The following is a 21,791-nucleotide window of genomic DNA, read 5'->3' on the forward strand; positions in this document are numbered from 1 at the left end:
TATACTTGGGTTCTATTATCTCTGTCCCTCTAGGTATGTTCTCACTGCTTAGGGTGAAAAATTTTGTGTACTACACGAGATCAAAGTTATTTACATCTCGTGCGCTTTTGAATCCCTTACTACGCTCAAGATTCTAAATTAGATTCATTCGCTAAGCTCGTGAATCTATTATAGAATTTTTCGCTTGCACGGGACTCAAAATAAGCACTCGAAGAAATATCAAACTTTGATCTCTTGTTGTACAAATAACTATTTCCGTTTTTAAAACAACACGTTGGTGGTTTAAAAATAAAACAGCATATAAGAGAAAAATAATTTATTACTCTAAAATATTGTGAGATCGTACTCAGCAATAGTAACAAAACACAATAAACGGTCTTAATTCAATTGCTAAATAAAGAATAGGTCTTGCAAAACATAGCGCAAGAAGATCTAGCAATGCAATTAAAGCTGCCTCTATCTCTATCGCTCTTGCATATAGGTATTGACAGGGATGGGAAATACATGGATCAAAAAACGGTACGAATAAATTAACCAATCAAATGTCGTCTATGATAGTGTGAGTGCCATATAGGCCCCGTGCATGAAGTATAGGGGGCAGCATAGGAGCCGTCAGATTTTAGGCGCGAGTCGTAAATGTGTCGTTTATGCTTCCGATGTAGTCCACAAGATAGCAGAAACTACTATGCACAAGGAAACGTACCGACGAGAACGGTAGATGGTAGCACTTGCTTTGGCAATGTACATGTGCACATATGTTTCCGATTCAGGCCACAAGATGGCAGACCCTCCAACGCCCACTGTCCCTATATCAGCATACACAACACACCTTCATTCGATATGATCTTGCCCGGTTTGGTAACCAACTGATATGTACATTAATTACAAAAATAATAATTAGCAAAACTATAAAATGGGAAGCACAATATGACAAGTAACATGTTATAGAATAGCGTTATTCTGTTGTCTATGGTCACATGCAAGTAAAGAAATAGAATTGTAAAGGCAGGCCCACAGCGGCGAACGGCGTTATGCACATTTTATGGGATTTTCACTTAAAGTGTACCATTTCCTTTTTTTCGAAAATCCATCAACTTTTGGGTTATTTCAGAGTCATGAGAACTATCGATTTTAAAAGAAAAAAGTGTCCCAAGATATGTCAGTTTTTCACACACACTTCAATGTCATTTTCACATACACTTTGTATGGACCGTTACAAAACTGACACCCAAAATTTGTATGAAAAACTAGGGACACTTTTTTCTTTGTCTCATTCAATCGTCATTCTGAGTCTAAATAACCCAAAAGTTGATGGTTTTGCGAAAAAAAAAGATACCATTTTCTCTGAAAACCCCCTTATACCTACGATATACTGTATTATTATGCTTTTTAAATAGGCGAAAAGGCTTAAAGATTCCCTCTATGCATAACTCTGTTTAAAATAGGTTTTAATACCTTCACATTTTAAACCGACAGATAAAGAAAACCACTTTCAGCAGTATAAGCATGACAGACGTTAATAGTAGTTTATGTGACTGCTACATAATAAAAGGCATTAAAATACGAGTGTGGGTTTATGAAACGAATGAAATGAGTTTCATAATAGTATCACACGAGTGTTTTAATGCCTAATTATGTACAGTTACATACACTGCTTTATATACACACATATTATAAACTTTCTATGATGTATTCACTAACTTCATATTTCAGCCGACTTTCCTCTCTGGCGGAACTCGCGGATAAGAGATGGCTTCTCCGAAATATCTTTATCGCACATTTTACACGAAACTTTTGTTATAGTTCCTTTAAAAACAACAAAACAAGTTATTTTTTACTTATAAACTAATTAAAAGATAAACTGTACGTCAAATGGCGGCAAATGAAAACTTTTTCACGCACGTCACGCATCCGTAGTTTTTTTTAATTCAGAGACAAACTAGAGTCGGGGTCGATTACCATATCGTCCGATACCAACTTACATGCGAGATTTGTCAATATTGTATGCAATTGTCATTTGATTTCGAATAAAACGTCATCTCAACAGATATTAGAATAGGGGTCAAATCAAATTGCTTTTTTTTCAGAGATGTTCGAAATTTGAAATGCATTACCAAATCGATTTTGATATAGTAATGAGCTATTACCACATTTTCACAGATAAGAAATTTGCTGTGACAAAACAGTTTATCGTAATGTGGGCCATTATTTACGAATTTTGAAGGCATCATAGACAGTTTATGATATGTGTGTAGATAAAGTTATTTATAAATAACTTATAAGTACATATACCATGTCTTTACATTCGTGCGTAGCGTGCGCCGCAGTGGGGTCCGCCTTATATGCCAATCAGCATGCCCCTGATCTACAAATATGTAGCTATAGTGTACGTATCTTGACTAATATGACGCGAACACTGTCAAACGTAAAATAACACTTTAAACTTATATATACGAAATAAAGAATCACTACTAAGTAGGGTTCCGTAAGCAAACTTCACTATAGATTATAGAGGTGCCTGCACCTATATCTTAACCTTTTGGACGCCAATGACCGATATATCCGCACCGCAGGTCCAACGACAAAGACGGATTTATTTATTTAGTCACAGACCACAGAGCAACATAGACCTACGTGCATATAGATAAAGTTCAATTTCAGTTTTGACACTTCGGTGACGTGGCAATGGCATCCGAGTGACAGCTTTTGTGTTTGACACGGCGGCGTCGAAAGGGTTAATACTCCAACTCTTTTATATTCGTTATTCGTTATTTACATTTATTATATAATAAATGTAAATCCAAATAAAAGGTGCAGAGCACCTTGCTTGTACAGTCGCCATCAGATATATCGGAGCGGCCGAGGTGCTCAAAAATATATGAACACGCACTCTAGCGCCTTGACAATATCGTGTTCACATATTTGTGAGCTCCTTGCCCGCTCTGATATATCTGATGGCTGTAATGTATGATTTTATACTCACGCAAATAGACTATTATTCGAGTTTTAAACTAGAAAATGTATGTGTTAGTCACTCTCACGAATAAATGACAATGCCAAAGTGAAATGTTAAAAATTGCTTACAGAACCTGAGGAGAATGGCGACACGATATGCCATATTTTATCAATAATATATTAATTGCATCTGGTCTACAATCGCCACCAAGCAAAAGCGGTTTCTAAGTTGCACATTCAATTCATACTAATACATTTAATTAGCCCTCGCTGTACACCTATGCATTATTTTAGTAGTAGTAGTAGTAATCACTTTATTGTACACAACACAGGTTTACATAATATTTACAGAAATGAAGGTACAAAGGCGAACTTATCCCTGTATTTTATGTCGTTACTGTCTCAGATAAACGTGACAATGACAGTAAATATTATAGTTTTGATGAAAAACCTGCGCACGCGACTTTAACGGTTCGGCCACGGTCATTGCGCGACTTGCGACGGCGGCAGCGATAACCATAGGTTGGAGCGAGACACAGCGATCAGACCTTTCGTTCCCGCTTATGGTTGTAGCCGTCGCCAGTCGCGTATTATCGTGGCCGAACCGTAATGACCCGGCCAAGACTTCGCTCGGCGGCGAGCGGCGACTTTAGGTGGGAGCAGAAGGTCAGATCGCTGTGTCTCGCTCCCACTTATAGCCGACGCTCTCTGATGCCGCCGCCGACAGGATTCGTGGCCGGGCATAAGTCGTCATAGGTAAGAATGGGAATTGTGATTTCTTGCAACAATAACGAATTGCCATGTTAGAAATAGGTTAAGACTTTAACGTCTGTAACGGGTAAAAAAGTCGGACTCGCCCACCGAGGGTTCCGTACTTTTTAGTATTTGTTGTTATAGCGCCAACAGAAATACATCATCTGTGAAAAATTTCAACTGTCTAGCTATCACGGTCCGTGACATACAGCCTGGTGACGGACGAACGGGCAGCGGAGTCTTAGTAATAGGGTCCCGTTGGGTACGGAACCCTAATTACTAATCTCTTTACTCAACAATCTTATTATGAGAGTTATGAGATATACTCTGTCAAGCAATTTCCGTCAGTAGAAAACAGCGGCAAATTTTAAAAAATGTAGGCCGAAGGGTTATCCTTCCACAGAAAATTCGAATTTGGCGCTTTTTTCTACTGAAAAACTTGTTTTACCGGCTTTAGGTGTCCAGCGAGGTAATTAGGACTAATTTCTTCAATACGCTCAATCACCTAATGACGCTAACACATAAGCAAAGTCATTTCATAAACCAGATATTCTATGTGTCATTGCCTACTTAAACCGTTAAAATAATATCTCAAACGCAAACATTATCGAAATCAGTCAGTATCTTAACAATTAAACCTTACAAACACATCACCTTTTAGGAAAATCGAGATTATCAAAACTAATTTGCCTGCGGGCTCTCATTTTGGCTGCCTCTTCGAACGAAGGCATCGAATTTGATTTGTAGAGGCCCGACTTGTCCAGCATGCTAAAACCACTGCTACTGTTAGAACTAGAGTCTACATTGATAAGTTTGTCTTGGAGGACGTTTTTGGACCCGCTCCGGGGTTGGTCCTGTTTGAAGGAACCGTTGCAGTTCTCTTTAATTTGTGATGTTAGCGTACTAGGTGCGGCCTGTCTCGCCTTGAACTGTTGGTAGGCGTTGGCTGTTATATAGCCGGAGAGCTTACTGTTACCGTCGTTGGCTAGCTTCATTTGTTCTTCTTGGAAACAGTCCTCGATGCTCCGACCCTGGATGATCGCGAACACGTATTGGCGAGCGAGTCTGAAAGCAGGATAAATTTTCGTTAGTAAAATGTATACAGTTTGAGTTCAGAAGGTAATCTGCGTGATAACGGATAGAAAGTCGTCTTATCTTTTATTTACTTAATTAAATTGGGGTTAACCAATACAACTGATAAATACTGCATTAAATCAAAATCAACACCAACCAATGTAAACAAAACCTCGCCCTATCAAAAAAACTTTAAAAATGATGGTTGCTAGTCGCCCATAAAGCTCGATTCCCGCCGGCTTGTCTATATTTCAGATGGTTGAGCAATTTTTTCTACACCTCATGCAGAGAAGGAACGTACGTCCAACTAGCTATGAAATTTTTGCCGCGGTGCCATTGGAATAGACAACTCCATAGGATACTATCGCTCACTGTTAACTGTACATCGGTGGACCTAATGCCTTTTGTAATAAGGTCCATTGATGTACAGTTAGGAGTGTTGCTGTTTGTACAATCTTAAAGAGCTTTAGTAGGTCTTCTAGGCATCAGAATTGAGAGCCTCTTTTCTGGCTGTATAGTCAAATTTATTTAAATACTTACTTGAGCATAGTTTCCGAGGTTGACAGCTTAGGGGAGGCAAACTTGGCGGCGTGAGGCGGCAGCGTCAACAGCCGACGAGTGAGCCTCGCTAGGGCTTCAGCTTTCTCGCGGAAGCCGGCGGAGGACATGCGCCACCCGTGCACGCGTAGCGCCTCTGACACCGCCCATAGGAGTTTCTGAAATATTTATATTACCGATTTGTTAGGATATAACCGCGAAGCGATTCGTTCGCTCAGAAGTTCAGTGATTGAGCAAATCACGACACGATTTTCACCATCCTGACGATGTTATATCTGGGCTATAACCGCGAAAATCGAAGTTCGCAAATTGCGGGCATTTTTCTGTCACTCTAATTACGCCTTCATTGGAGTAAAAGAGAAAGATCCCCGCAATTTGCGAATTTCGTTTTCGCGGTAACCCCTCTGGATCAGGCCGCGTTCCCAACATGCCAATCGCTTACGCTTCGTAGCGATCGAAACGCAAAACAGTTATGACCCAGTTGCCTATGTTAATGAAAAAGGTTGATGAGCTCACAGAGGAAGTGAAACAATTACGCGCGCGACAAAATATGCTCACAACTGAGTCGACCATACAAGAGGTAGCCGAAAGAACCTATAGAGCCCAAAACGTGATTATATATGATATCCCGGAGTCTTCGAGCGCTGATGTTAATGAACGGAAGGAGCATGACCTCAAGGAGAGCTCGGCAATTATAAACAGTGTCTCGAGCAAAGTGAATTGCGTGGGGATCAAGACGTTCCGCCTCGGTACCAAGACGGATGGCAAGGGAGATGCGACACCGCGCCCCTTAAAGGTTGTACTGCGAAACAAGACTGATGCACTGGAAGTACTTCGTAATAAGAAGAAACTGCAGCGGCCGGCGTCCATCAAGGCGGACCTAACCACTCAACAGAGGGAATACCTGCAATACCTGCGAGATGAATTGAATCAACGCGTCACGGAGGGTGAAACGGACATTACTATAAAATATATTCGGGGACGCCCAGTTATCGTGAAAACCAAGTCTAATCTTATTTCCAACGCTACGATTGTAAATTAATTTCTATCGGTATACATGATTCTTATTAGCTACTGTTTATATTTTTGTACTTTATTTCCAAATTGGCGCTTATTGTAGTTGTCTCAATCATTAAGAGTGCTATTACATTTCGGGGTTGAGCGAGTTTAGGTATTTTACGCGCTGCGGCAGGCCGTGCGAGCTCAGTATTCCGATCCCTTCTACCACACTCGCACTACAATTATGGATTAAACATTCTTGATCCATCGCGAAGCATATTGAAATCAACCATAACAACACTAACTGTACTTCACTTATAAAGTCCTAAAACTGTTATTTGGTAAGTACGAAAATACTAAATGCAGTGCAAATGTACATAGGGGCTGTTCATAAATTACGTCATCTATTTTTGACCCCCCCCCCATCCCTCAAATCATCTAAAAATCATGCTTCGGATGACTCTGTTTCCTCCTACGTCATGCTACCATCATCCGATGTCCAGACCCCCCCCCCCCCTCCTCCCATTTGAAACGACGTAATTTATGAATAGCCCCATACTCGTACTTATGAACGTATATTACTCGAAAGAAATTATAGGTACTCGCTTATTTACAAGAAACAAGTTACAAGAAACTGAAGATACACAGGGTCTGATGATGGAGCTGGAAGGTGGCCACGGGTACCAGTCTATCATGTAACTAAACCACTTCGTGTTTGGGCTCGTTTGATTCGTCTCAACAAGATCTTTGACACTGAAGATACACAGGGTCTGATGATGGAGCTGGAAGGTGGCCACGGGTACCAGTCTATCATGTAACTAAACAATTTCGTGTTTGGGCTCGTTTAATTCGTCTCAACAAGATCTTTGACACAAGACAGTACTCAGGGTCTGATGATGGAGCTGGAAGGTGGTCACCATTACCAATCAACCATACAACCAAACCACATCGTGTTTAGGCTCGTTTTATTTATCTCAACAAGATCTTTGACACTAGGTGATACTCAGAGTCTGATGATGGAGCTGGAAGTTGGTTACCGGTACCAATCAACCATGCAACTAAACCACTTAATGTTTAAGCTCGTTTGACTAGTCTCAACAAGATCTTTGACACTAGGTGATACTCAGAGTCTGATGATGGAGCCGGAAGGTGGTCACCGGTACCAATCTACCATGCAACTAAACCACTTCATGTTTAGGCTCGTTTGATTAGTCTCAACAAGATCTTTGACACTAGGTGATACTCAGAGTCTGATGATGGAGCTGGAAGGTGGTCACCGGTACCAATCAACCATGCAACTAAACCACTTCGTGTTTAGGCTCGTTTGATTCGTCTCAACAAGATGTTCGACACTAGGTGATAAACCAAACACGAAGCCCAAACACGAAGTGGTTCAGTTATGTGATAGACTGATACCCGTCGCCACCTTCGAGCTCCATCATCAGACCCTGAGTAGTATCTTGTGTCAAAGATCTTGTTGCGATGAATCAAACGAGCCCAAACACGAAGTGGTTCAGTTACATGGTAGACTGGTACCCGTGGCCACAGTCCAGCTCCATCATCAGACCCTGAGTACTAACTTGTGTCCAAGGTTTTGTTGAGACGAATCAAACGAGCCCAAACATGAAGTGGTTCAGTTACATGATAGCAGTGTTGGCAAAAAATCAATTCGAATTGACGATTGAGAATTGACCGATCAATTCGAATTGACGATTGACGAAACTAATTCTAAATCTACTGATTGAAGATTGACGATTACTAATCGTTAATTCAAATTGATCGGTCAATCCTCAATCGTCAATTCGGATTGACGATTACTTTGTATGTACCTACCTAATGTCCTTTTTATTTAGGCCATTTTTGTGAAACTGACCAAATGCGTTCAAAAGCGGTGTCTGAGTTTACCAAAGGTTCCGAAACATGTTTCCGACGGCTATATGAAGGATGTCCTTTTTGGAACATTTTCGGGACTTTCCTTAAAATTAACCGATAGCGTTCAAAATCGATATCTGAGGTGCCCAAAGGTTTCGAAACTTGTTTCCGAGGGAAATATTGAGAGATGTCTTTTTTTGAGACATTTCTAGAAATTACCCGATTGCGTTTAAAATCGATATCTGAGGTAAACAGACGTTTCTAAACATTTTTTCAACTGCAATAATGAAAGGTATCCTGTTTTGGAACATTTTAGTGAAATTCTTTGAAAGTGACTGATTGCATTCAAAATCGATATCTGAGGTGCAAAATATGGTTTCAACGGCAATATTTAGATTCTACACTTTAGCCGCGTACTTACTTTACTACCTGCATTACACCACCCTGCTGAAAAAAGGTCATTTCTCGGTATTGCCGTCAGAAACCTTTGGGCACCTCAGATATCGATTTTGAACGCAATCGGTTAATTGGAAGAAATGTCCCATAAATGTCCAGAAAAAAAAGGAAACTCCGTCTGTATTGCCGTCGGAAACATGTTACGGAACCTTTGGAAATCTCAGATATCGTTTTAAAGTGCCAACGAACAATTTAAAAAAATGTCCCGAAATGGAAGGGACATCCTTCAATACTGACGCGCGAAACATTTTTCGGGACCTATGGTCGACATCGATTACGAATATGAACGTAATTGGCCAATTTCGAAAAATGTCCCTAAATGGGACATCAGTTAATACTGACATCAGGAACATGTTTTCGAACCTCTGGGAACCTCAGATATCGACTTTAAGTCCAGTAAGTAAGTGCTTAAAAAGGACACCTTTGAAAACTAATCTTAGGGAAGGGAAAGGGACCCTAGGTTAATCTAGATTGAGAATTGATTTAATCCGAATTGAGGATTGATGCGTTAATTCCAATTGATTCAATCGGATTGACGCGTCAATCAGAATTAAATCAATTCGAATTGATCAATTCGGATTGATCAATTCGGATTGACGCGTCAATTCGATTGATCAATCCGGATTGATTTAGTTCAGATTGATGCCAACACTGCATGATAGACAGGTACCCGTCGCCACCTTCGAGCTCCATCATCAGATCCTGAGTACTATCTTGTGTCAAAGATCTTGTCGAGATGAATAAAACGTGCCTAAACACGAAGTGGTTCAGTTACATGATAGACTGGTACCCGTGGCCACCTTTCAGCTCCATAATCAAACCTTGTGTATCTTCAGTGTCAAAGATCTTGTTGAGACTAATCAAACGAGCCCAAACACGAAGTGGTTTAGTTGCATGGTTGATTGGTACCGGTGACCACCTTCCGGCTCCATCATCAGACCCTGAGTACTATCTTGTGTCAAAGATCTTGTTGAGACGAATGAAACGAGCCTAAACACGAAGTGGTTTCGTTGCACGGTTGATTGGTACCGGTGACCACCTTCCGGCTCCATCATCAGACCCTGAGTACTATCTTGTGTCAAAGATCTTGTTGAGACGAATAAAACGAGCCTAAACACGAAGTGGTTTAGTTGCATGGTTGATTGGTACTGGTGACCACCTTCCGGCTCCATCATCAGACCCTGAGTACTATCTTAAGTCAAAGATCTTGTTGAGCCGAATCAAACAAGCCCAAACACGAAGTGGTTTAGTTGCATGGTTTATTGGTACCGGTGACCACCTTCCGGCTCCATCATCAGACCCTGAGTACTATTTTGTGTCAAAGATCTTGTTAAGACGAATAAAACGAGCCTAAACACGAAGTGGTTTAGTTGCATGGTTGATTGGTACCGGTGACCACCTTCCGGCTCCATCATCAGACCCTGAGTACTATCTTGTGTCAAAGATCTTGTTGAGACGAATCAAACGAGCCCAAACACGAAGTGGGTTAGTTGCATGGTTGATTGGTACCGGTGACCACCTTCCGGCTCCATCATCAGACCCTGAGTACTATCTTGTGTCAAAGATCTTGTTAAGACGAATCAAACGAGCCCAAACATGAAGTGGTTTAGTTGCATGGTTGATTGGAACCGGTGACCACCTTCCGGCTCCATCATCAGACCCTGAGTACTATCTTGTGTCAAAGATCTTGTTGAGACGAATAAAACGAGCCTAAACACGAAGTGGTTTCGTTGCACGGTTGATTGGTACCGGTGACCACCTTCCGGCTCCATCATCAGACCCTGAGTACTATCTTGTGTCAAAGATCTTGTTGAGACGAATAAAACGAGCCTAAACACGAAGTGGTTTAGTTGCATGGTTGATTGGTACATACTGGTGACCACCTTCCGGCTCCATCATCAGACCCTGAGTACTATCTTAAGTCAAAGATCTTGTTGAGCCGAATCAAACAAGCCCAAACACGAAGTGGTTTAGTTGCATGGTTTATTGGTACCGGTGACCACCTTCCGGCTCCATCATCAGACCCTGAGTACTATTTTGTGTCAAAGATCTTGTTAAGACGAATAAAACGAGCCTAAACACGAAGTGGTTTAGTTGCATGGTTGATTGGTACCGGTGACCACCTTCCGGCTCCATCATCAGACCCTGAGTACTATCTTGTGTCAAAGATCTTGTTGAGACGAATCAAACGAGCCCAAACACGAAGTGGTTTAGTTGCATGGTTGATTGGTACCGGTGACCACCTTCCGGCTCCATCATCAGACCCTGAGTACTATCTTGTGCCAAAGATCTTGTTAAGACGAATCAAACGAGCCCAAACACGAAGTGGTTTAGTTGCATGGTTGATTGGAACCGGTGACCACCTTCCGGCTCCATCATCAGACCCTGAGTACTATCTTGTGTCAAAGATCTTGTTGAGACGAATAAAACGAGCCTAAACACGAAGTGGTTTAGTTGCATGGTTGACTGGTACTGGTGACCAACTTCCGGCTCCATCATCAGACCCTGAGTACTATCTTAAGTCAAAGATCTTGTTGAGCCGAATCAAACGTGCCCAAACACGAAGTGGTTTAGTTGCATGGTTGATTGGTACCAGTGACCACCTTCCGGCTCCATCATCAGACCCTGAGTACTATCTTGTGTCAAAGATCTTGTTGAGATGAATAAAACGAGCCTAAACACAAAGTGGTTTAGTTGCATGGTTGATTGGTACCGGTGACCACCTTCCGGCTCCATCATCAGACCCTGAGTACTATCTTGAGTCAAATAAATACATATAGAATGTCAGGTCGTTTCAAATATTTTTAATCCTGTCCGGTAGTTTATTAAACTGGACCATTATAAATTATAATACTATAAAAACAGTGCTAGGATCAAAGTCTCTCGTTGCGGTTTACACGCACACAGTATAGCGTTTTACACGGCGCCCGCCGCACACAATGATAAAAAACCTCGTCGTCGCCGTTGAAAATGTGCGGAGCCGACCGACACACGTCCTGCCTGTACAAGCTCTGCCGCGGCACTGAGCTGGCGAGCGCGCGTCATCGGTAATATAGAGTAGTTTTCAAAAAATTGCCAAAAAATTATAGTAGAATTTCATAAACACAAATGTATACCAACAGTATAAGCAAACGTTGCAGATTGCTTGAGTATGAAAATGACTTCGATATTAAGTAGATTTTCGTAGAAATTGACACTTGTTTCGGAGAGAAAATTGAGTTCGTTTTACTTTGATTTTCTCTTTCTCAAAGGTATGTAGGAAAAATATCGTTTGATATGCCTAAAGTACAGGGTATTAGTAATACAAAATAGCCAGGTTTAGCAGAGTAAACTTCTCAACATTTCCAAATAAGAGCTTGCCGTTCAGTGCTTCACGGGGTTTTTCGGAAACGACCATCAGAAAAAAATTCATTACTAATTTAATAAGTCCTTTTTTTAATATTTACAACGATATTTAAAAAGATAAGAAGACGCTTTTACTGGAACAAGTACTCATTGTTTCTAATAATGAGCACAAAGTCCTGAATTTCGTCGACTAGTATCATCAATTTTGCATTATTTCGACTTTTCTTGTAAGAGCGCTCTTAAACTATAGTAATATAGCACAGTGTTGATAGTTCAGTAAATATATAATTAGTGGAAGGTTGTTAAGTTAGTATAATTATATTATAATAAATTAAGCAATATTAATATGTCTAAAAACAATAAAAATTGTAAACTTCATTTAGGTGTACTTAACGCGCAGTCTTTGAACACTGGCAGGGACGAATTTAGGGAAACTATAAGAAATCATAAAATTGACATAGCATGTATTTCAGAAACTTGGTTAACCCCGCACTCGGACATGAATATGTTTAAAATAACTGGTTATCGACTTTGGCATGTACCGCGTAAGAACAGAATGGGTGGCGGTGTCGGCATGTATCTGAGGTCTAATTTAAAATCACGGGTCTTAGATTTGCCACGATCGGATTTGGAGCAAATGTGGATAGAGGTTCAGTTGCACAAACACAAGCTGGCTGTAGGTGTATTGTACAGGCCTCCAAATACCAACTTTTTGTCGTTCCTAAATTTACTTGATGATGTTCTAGCCATACTTGTACCTTGTTATGATCATATTATAATTACCGGTGATGTGAATTTGGATATGCTATTACCGACTGGAACGAATCAGTTAAGCTTTTTAAACCTGCTGCATAAATACGAATTGACACAAATCATTTCTGAACCAACACGTATTACCGATAACAGCAAAACATTGATCGACATCATCTGTTGCCGCCCTGACTTTAAAGCGACTGCGATAAATATCACGCATAACAAGGACTTAAGTGATCACGGGTTCATCTACGCCCAATTTCCCCTTTTGACTCCGAAGCCTCAGCCTAGAACTATTACATACCGACCTATTAATCACTTTGATCCCGACACTTACAGCTGGGCCGCTTCCGTAACACCGTGGGAATGGGTTACGGCAACCCAGGACGTAGACTTGATGGTAAACCGGTTTAATACACTTATTTTGGGCTTGTTTGACCACTTTGCGCCGGTAACTACAAGAACGTTCAAAGATCCACCCTCACCATGGATTACTGATGTAATAAGAATTATGATGAAGGAGCGGAACAAGGCAGAACAGAAAGCTAGGAAATCCAACTGCCCGGAAAAAAAGAAAATTTACCAATCACTTCGCAATCTGGTGACTACGGCAAGGCGAAGAGAAAAAACAGCATACATGACAAAAAAAGTAAATTTGAATATTCACAACCCTAAACAAATGTGGAATGAAGTAAACAACATTTTAGGTAGACAAACGAAAGACGAAATACCTCATCACTTACGTGTACCGGACCTAGTGAACAACTTTTTCATAGACTCCGTGCCCCCAGCACTACAGTTAAACTCGAATGACCCTATAACACATTCTACGAACGGTAACACACAGTACGAAACTCTTAATTTGCAAAGCGTGTCTGCAGATAAAGTTAATCGTATAATCAATTCCATCAGCTCGAGGGCTATAGGCAGTGACGGTGTTTCTATTATAATGATTAAGCTGACCTTGCCGTACTCACTTGATGCTATTACCACCATCATAAATACCTCAATGTTATCTAATAGATTCCCGACGGCCTGGAAAACCTCTATTGTAAAACCGATACCCAAAAAGACATCTCCGCAAACATTTGGTGACCTTCGCCCGATTAGCATTTTATCAGTCCTCTCCAAAATCCAAGAGAAAGTGGTCAACGAGCAGGTACGAACGCACTTGGAGAAAAACAAGATATTGCCAGAAGCACAATCGGGATTTCGCAAATATCATAGCACTACATCGGCTATTGCGCATTTGGTGGATGAGACACTTAAGGCTTCTAACGATGAACTTGCGACAATTCTTGTCTTGTTAGATTTTAGCCGCGCGTTTGACAGTATATTGATACCCGTGCTACTTAAAAGAATGAAGACCTACGGATTTTCTGAGTCACTTTGTAGATGGTTCTGTTCCTATTTCTCAGGCAGAAACCAAATAGTTGAATGCCCAAACGACGAAGGTAAAATTGCTCGCTCATCCCCCCGTATGCTCGACAGAGGAGTAATCCAAGGGTCAATATTGGGTCCGACTTTATACAGTCTGTACACTGTGTGCCTTCCCGAAGTTATCAAAAATTGTTCGTACCACATGTATGCAGATGACACGCAGCTAATGAAGCATATACGCCCCACTAAAACTGACGTCGCACTTGCAATATCGCAAATTAATACCGATTTAGAAGCTGTAGCAGGTTGGTCTAATGACAATGGCCTTATTATTAACCCTAAAAAATCTGTCTTCATTATTTTGGGAACAAAAAAGCAGATTGCTAAAGTACGTGAACTTGAAATCGACTTGCGAATATCAGGGCTGCCTATATCAGAAGAGAGACAGGTTAAAAATTTAGGCATCGTAATGGAGGAGTCGCTTCGATTTGAAGCCCATATAAACTCTAAAATACCAAAATGCTATGGTGCTCTAAAATCATTATATAAGCTTAGACCCTACCTAACACAAAATGTTCGCGAACGCTTGTCAGATGCGCTAGTTTTATCCCAACTGGATTATGGAGACGTTGTATATGGGCCTTGCATAAGAAAAAGAACAGAACGAGCGATTCAACGTGTACAAAATTCATGCATACGTTTCTGTCAAGATATCCCTCGTCGCTCACATATTAGCCCTTACCTTAATAAAGCTGGTAAACTGAATATGTCACACAGACGAATATTAAAGCTTGCGTCAATGGTATTTACGCTTAAACAATCTGGTATTCCACCCTATCTCGCGTGTAAACTTGAATGGAAGCCAAACCGAAAGTTGAAAGGTTTGCGTGAGCAACAAGAGCGTATCTCCCTTCCATTACTCCGGCTTCAGTCATTTAGAGGCAGCTTTCGCTATGCTGCGTCTAAATGCTGGAACAATTTGCCGCCACCAGTAGTTAACAGTAAGTCCCTGGCGGTTTTCAAACTACGTTGCAAGGCTTATTTGCTGGACCTCCAAAAGAATGTAACATACACTTTTGGTTGAGTGACCTGCTCTATAGATATTTAATTTTAGTAAAGTTAGCACTTTTTTATCCACTGCACATTGTTCGGTTTTGCTATCTTGTCCTACATGTAATAAATAGTGTAAATGTTTTTACTGTCCTTAGCTAGATACAAATACGGCGGTGGCAGAATAACAGCGTCCGTTGCTGCAAGTCTTTAGGGCCGCTGTGCCCCGAAGCCTTCTGGCACAGACATAAGCTGAGCCACTTACCTTTTCAATTAGTTTGTAAGCATTATCGTGTACTTTTATTATGTACCTGTGTTCAAACTTTTTGAATAAACGTCTTTTATTATTATTATTGTATCTCTTTTAAAGTCACGGGTATATACATCCCGGTCATTTGATAGGCGTGCGTGGGGATACAGATCCAACACGTAGAGGCCCTTTGGAGAAGTTTGCTGTTATGTAATACACCTGCTAGAACCCATTCACGGGTACAAATAGATACCCGTAAATCGGTCCCAACAGGCGTAGGGGCTATTGTAAATATAGTGGAGAAAAGTGCTGGTTATGGTGATGAATGTTGGCTGGTCAAAAGATTGGGCTATTGCTGAGAGGTCCGGACACCTGCCATAACAATGTTAGTACACGTTATCGAGGCAGGTGGTGACTCGCCGCTTACTAGATGGGCCCCTGAAACTGCCGTCGTAAAGACGACCAGGGGCAACACCGGTGTGAGCGACTCAGGGGTGTCGAGAGGTGTGCGCCGCTTTCTACCCAGTGGCTGTTACCAGCCACTGTGCCAACTCGCGTCTTATGCATCTTTCACTTCCACCCCTGGAGCATATAGCTCTAACGACTCCTCTCTGGACGGCCAATGAAGGCAAGCCAGAGCTGAGAGTCCTGTGGGTCCCCTTGGGGTCCACTCCGACCGACGAAGACACGCCGGAGACGGAGACCCTGACCGACTCTCGGGAGCACTCGGGTCCGTGGGGTCGTTACTCCCCAACAGCTCGCCACAAGCTGCCCTGCGGGCTTATTATTATTATTATTTGTATCTCCTTCGATATCACGGGCCTATAATCCCGGTTTTTTGATAGGCTTGCGTGGGGACACAGATCCAACACGTAGAGGCCTCTTGGAGAGCTTTAATGTCATGTAGAACGCCTGCTGGAACCCGTTCACAGGTGCAACAATAGACACCCATGAACCGGTCTCAGCAGGCATTGGGACTATTGTAGCAAAAGTGAATAGTATACCGGTCTATGGATTGAAGTTTGGGTGGACAATGAGACTGGGCTATTGTAAAGAGTTCGGACACCTGCCATAACAATGCTAACACACGTTATCGAGGCAGGCGGTGACTCGCCGCTGACTAGATGGGCCCCTGAAACTGCCGTCGCGAAGACGACCAGGAGCAACATCGGTGTGAGCGGCTCAGGGGTGTCGAGAGGTGTGCGCCGCTTTCTACCCAGTGACTGTTAACAGCCACTGTGCCAACTCGCGTCTTATGCATCTTTCACTTCCACCCCTGGAGCATATAGCTCTAGCGACTCCTCTCTGGACGGCCAATGAAGGCAAGCCAGAGCTGAGAGTCCTGCGGGTCCCCTTGGGGTCCACTCCGACCGACGAAGACACGCCGGAGACGGAGACCCTGACCGACTCTCGGGAGCACTCGGGTCCGTGGGGTCGTTACTCCCCAACAGCTCGCCACAAGCTGCCCTGCGGGGTTATTATTATTATTATTATAACTGTCACTGTGGCACTAATATGGAAGAGTGATAAAGAGACACACAGCGTTTCGTTATCGTAGCCTTAGCGATTGTCATCTTGGCTAGGATGGCTGAGCATATTTTTGCAGAGGATGATCACTTGATCAGAGTTGACAGAAGAGTCAGAATGTCAGGTCAGATTTACTTTAGAAGAAACAAAAAACACTATATCTGGTAAATTAGGTTGAATTTTATTTTGGATTTGATTGGATTTTTATTGGGTTCACTACTAAGGAAAGGTGGAAAAATGAGACCGACTGAATCACGCAGGCACAGCTATCGTTCTTATCCAAAGAGAATTAACAGAGCGTATAGAAATCATTAGGTATACTAGTCTAGGAAACTATCTAAATAATGTGTAAAAAAACTAGTCTCACCTTCTTATGAGTTTCATTTAACTCCACAGAATTCCTTCTAGTAAACACTTCGGACGCCCGCCTATTCATGACATGCGGAGGCATGCTCCCGATCGTGTCCCCGCCGAACGACAAACTCTTCGCTATTTTATTTCTACTGCTTTCCGGTTGATCATCCAAAGCATCCAGTTTACGCTTTAAGAAATGGTCACTCTGAGTTCCATCAGCGCTTTTGGTTTCCGCAGTCCTGTCGGGGGATGAGAACAGAGCTCTCTTGGACTTCATAGCTTGAAGAGGCACTGATGTGCTAGCGGTGCTTGGTATCGTTCTTCTGTTCTCCGGACTGACAAATAAAGCTCTTTTTAGAGTCTCACGCGGCTGTGATCTTGTCATACTGTCAGAATCCATAAGTAGTCTTCTCATTATCTTCTTGCGGCTAGAACCTCCGCTTCTGGTCTTTGGAGTTTTGGCGGGAGTCTTCTTGCCTGGTGTCTTACGGCTGGGCGTTTTCTTACCCGGTGTGCGTCTAAGGCGGGGACTTTTTCTTTCAGCAGAGTTGATGAGTTTCCTGTGCGGGAAATAACTTCAAATTGTTTGTGTTAGATACTTGATCAGAGAAAAATACAAGGGTTATTTTTGTATGTCTATTTTACTTACTTTTTATCAATGAGGACCATTTTAGCAGTGCCTGCTTGGGCCTTTTCATTGATTGTAGCAGCACTGCAAAATGCTTGCCGTCGGCGCGCCAAATGTGATAAACGTCTACCTGGTGACTTTGCTTGTGCCATCCTGAAAAAATTTACTCGTGAATTGTAACTCTTCAAATTAAGAGCATTTAAATGCAAATCTCTACAGATTTGACTACGTCTCTACAGACGTAGGAATAACGAGAGGTAAGAAGCAACAATGATGCAAGATTGGTGGAAAGTGGTGCTTTTCAAAAAATAGTAGCTATGGAATGGACATCGGACAGTACTGATTCAAGTCAAAATAATACAGCCATGAGCATAAATAAGTAAGAAGTTTTACTTTTATAAAATCATCTCATTTGATGTGTAAGATATACTTACTTGAGGCGAAGTGCCTTCCTCTTATGTGCACTGCTAGGCGACTGGTTTCCTCCGGAGTAGACATTGACACTGGTTTCAGTCTCTGCCCCGACATATCTCTCACCATAGCGCAATGCGAGCATTTCCATCCTCTCGGAGTAGTTTGTCACATTGTAACTGAAACAAATTAACAATAATAATGACTGGAACAAGGGTTGGATGCAGAAGGAAGTATTTTATACTGCTTTTATTTATTTATTTGCCTTCAAATTCCTTATAATAATTTTAGTAACAATGTCTAGCCTAAGATCAAAGATAAATTAAGGTAAATTTAGGCAATGGAAGGCTTATGAAAGTTACTCTTTTGATTTTTCTATGAATGCTAAGAATTGGTTTGACATTATTTCTAATCGAAGTCATGAATAGTGCTGAAAATTATTTGAAGGCAACAGATCATATCATAATCTTGTCACCTATTTGAAAATAATATTTTTTTAGATTCTTTGTTCATCATCTGAACAAGTTTTCTGTATATAGGCATTTTAGCCAATATATTTAATTTGATTTATTATGTCTTAAGTGGCATAAAAATGTTACACAAAACCAATAAACATAGGTCAGCAACGATAACAAAGATTAAAGCTGTGTATTGATTGTGTGACCTATTTAAGAAGTATAATGAAAATATCCTAATAAGAACTGCTTATCTGTATTTGACTTTGACATAAAATTCAAGATAATGGTAACCAAGCCTAATTAATTAGGTGATTAAGGTTAACCGAATTATGGTGTGATATGATAGTGATATAATAAATAATAACAAAATTTATTTTATTTGTGATCATTGATCACAGTTTATGAATGCCGTCATTCAGCATTTCATTTGTGATAATTGATCACATTTTATCAATGCCAATTGCCAGCATGTCAATAATATCTCCCCTCATTAAAATTAACCAAAATAAATCTAATTACCAAGAATATTAGGCTGCTTAGTAGTCTCTGGTTAACTATTATTGCCATAAAATATAATTTATTTGTCCTTGAAAAAATTGGATTCACTTGACTCAATATAGGTTTAGGTTTATATTTATATTGTGCTAGTATTTAACTATTTACCACCATCATAGTTATACCGATATAAAACAATACCAGGCGTGGCTCACTGCACGATATCGTCGCGTCGCAACAAGTAGCTACAAGTACATCCTCCCACACCAATTTTGGTGGCTAGTCATAGGCCGCGCGTGGCGCTTGCGCCACCTAGATATGACCATATCTGTCCTAACAGACGCGTTTTGTTAGAGAGTGAATCTTCTGTACCTAGTACTATTATTTATTCTGTGACAATACTTACTACACATCATAATGCCTGCATTTCAGCAAATCAGGCCATGCTGTGTCCTTAGCCTCCGCTTCGCTGCACATCTCAAGCACAATACTCTTATCATTCGCACTAGTGTCTAATTCATATACAGGCTTCTCCTCTTGTTTAGAAGACATTGCTTCCTCTATTGATACTGTCGGTATTTCTACAAAGGATACTCGCTTAGTGGGAGTAACAGGGATAATGGGTTCTGGGTCAACTTTAACTTCATTGTTAAATGTTGGCAAGTAACAGTAGTATTTCCTTAGCATCTCTGTGACATCTGTGCGTAGAGTTGTGACTGATGGCGGTGGTAGAATCCCTTGGAGCTTTTCCTGTTTAGAGAGTAAAAATTGCTTGTATTATTTTATTTTTTTATCAACAAAAGTGGCGCTGTCTTGTGCTTAATGAACACTAAAACTCAATACTCATTCAAGAAAAATTACAGTTTTTTTTATCTCCAACTAATTAAAATGTAGTCGCCATCAGATATATTGGAGCGGCCGACATGCTCAAAATATCTGAACACACTGTCTAACGCCTTGACAATAGGGGCATATTCAGATATCTGTGAACAACTTGGCCGCTCAGATTAATCTGATGGGGTCTGTATATGTAAAGAAAATACTCAAAATCCTCACCTCCATTTTCTTAACCTTCTTCTTATCATGCTGTTCATGGTTCTTCAAAAAGCTCCAAAATGGTTCAGGTGCCGTACTTGCTTGGGCATCCTCATCATCTGAACAGAACATATCCGGGGAGCGCACACCACTATCAAACGAGGCTTCTAAAGACGAGTAACTCTGATCATTACTCCATTTTGTACTTTTATCTTCCGGCCTCGGAAACAGACTCTCTTTTCTGGAGAAATCCTCATATTGTGAATCTCCAGTACTCTCATTACCTTTAGTACTCCTTTCATCAGATATGTCACTAGCAGCAGGCGTGTGGCAGCTCTTCTCTTCAAAAGCAATGCCGATATTCTCACTTATATTAGAACTATCTGATTCTTGAGATTTGTCATCTAAAACCAGCCCGGCATTAGCAGTCAGAGCAGTTATAGGGTCAACAATAGGCTTCAGCTTTTGCACATGTTTTATGGTGCCGTTAAATGACAATTCGCTGATCGGCAATTTGAAGACGCTTTCGGAATGTCTTACGTCACGAAGCATGTCGACTGCATTATTACTGTTTTCCATAGTAGAGGTTATAAAAATTTGCTGTTTAAAACAGTTGGATTTAGATTCATCCGAAGATACGGGGACGTCGGCCGGGTCAGATTTGTCGGTGAGATTGTGGTCCACCGTAAGGGAAGAGCTTTCATTCAAAGAATGCGCGAGCGATGTGCAAGGAGAGCCAATTTTGCTAATATCTGCTATCAAACTAACCTTCTCTGCAGTATTATCGTTCAGACCCAATGAAACACAGTCAACTTGGGCGGTTTCGTAATGTTTACTATCCCCTTTAATATTCTTTTGGACAGCAGCTGACAAGTCTATGTTACCTCCAATACTTGGGTTTTCGTAGTCACAGTTACTTAATAACGAAACTGGATCGGGTTCGATTTGTTCACGGAAAGTATCCACTACGTTGAAACTTCTCATGTAACGCTCATACAAAGAAAAACTATCACTCATAGAACGGCAATTTGAGTCTTCAAACGATTCCATTACCACCGCATTTTCTCCACAATGTATGTGGTAGAAATGGGGTATTTTACACTAACATTATGAAATCGTATTAGAAGTAATTTAAAACATTAATTGATGTTCACTTTGTCCCGGAAGCTAATGAAAAATGCAATCGAAAATGTTGTAATGTAACTGCAACAAACCCGCCATCCTTCCAGCCGCACCATAAACAAAATGTATTTTTTTTAATAGCGCAAGCTCAGAACCATAAACAGTATAGACTTAGACACACACGAGGGTTACACTCACGGACAACACGGATACATAGTTGGTCAAACCAATTTGTCAGTCAGTAAGAATCAGGAAAACTATACTCGTCCTTTTCTTTTAGGTGCTAGGACTAGTGTAAGACAAAGATAGTATGATT

The 21,791-nt window shown here is 41.1% G+C and overlaps 1 protein-coding gene across 1 annotated transcript; it reads right to left on the reverse strand.

Annotated features, from left to right (window-relative positions):
* Positions 1-3,717: 3,717 nt before the first annotated feature.
* Positions 3,718-21,588, reverse strand: LOC134671809 (uncharacterized). The gene is made up of 7 exons (XM_063529636.1): positions 20,375-21,588; positions 19,725-20,068; positions 18,389-18,544; positions 17,976-18,107; positions 17,340-17,901; positions 5,323-5,498; positions 3,718-4,773 (listed from the first exon to the last, which is right to left on the reverse strand). The coding sequence occupies exons 1-7, from the start codon at positions 21,401-21,403 to the stop codon at positions 4,359-4,361; spliced, it is 2,814 nt and encodes a 937-aa protein (XP_063385706.1). The 5' UTR covers positions 21,404-21,588; the 3' UTR covers positions 3,718-4,358.
* Between the last annotated feature and the right edge of the window lie 203 nt (positions 21,589-21,791).

Source organism: Cydia fagiglandana, chromosome 16 (genome assembly GCF_963556715.1).
Source record: "Cydia fagiglandana chromosome 16, ilCydFagi1.1, whole genome shotgun sequence".
In the NCBI taxonomy this organism is placed as follows: domain Eukaryota; kingdom Metazoa; phylum Arthropoda; class Insecta; order Lepidoptera; family Tortricidae; genus Cydia; species Cydia fagiglandana.

Coding starts and splice junctions, on each gene's coding strand:
- LOC134671809 (XM_063529636.1), bottom strand. CDS start 21,403: ATGGAATCGTTTGAAGACTCAAATTGCCGTTCTATGAGTGATAGTTTT. Junction 18,545..19,724: donor TGCAGGCATTATGATGTGTA/GTAAGTATTGTC, acceptor AATTTGTTTCAG/TTACAATGTGACAAACTACT. Junction 18,108..18,388: donor AGGAAGGCACTTCGCCTCAA/GTAAGTATATCT, acceptor AAATTTTTTCAG/GATGGCACAAGCAAAGTCAC.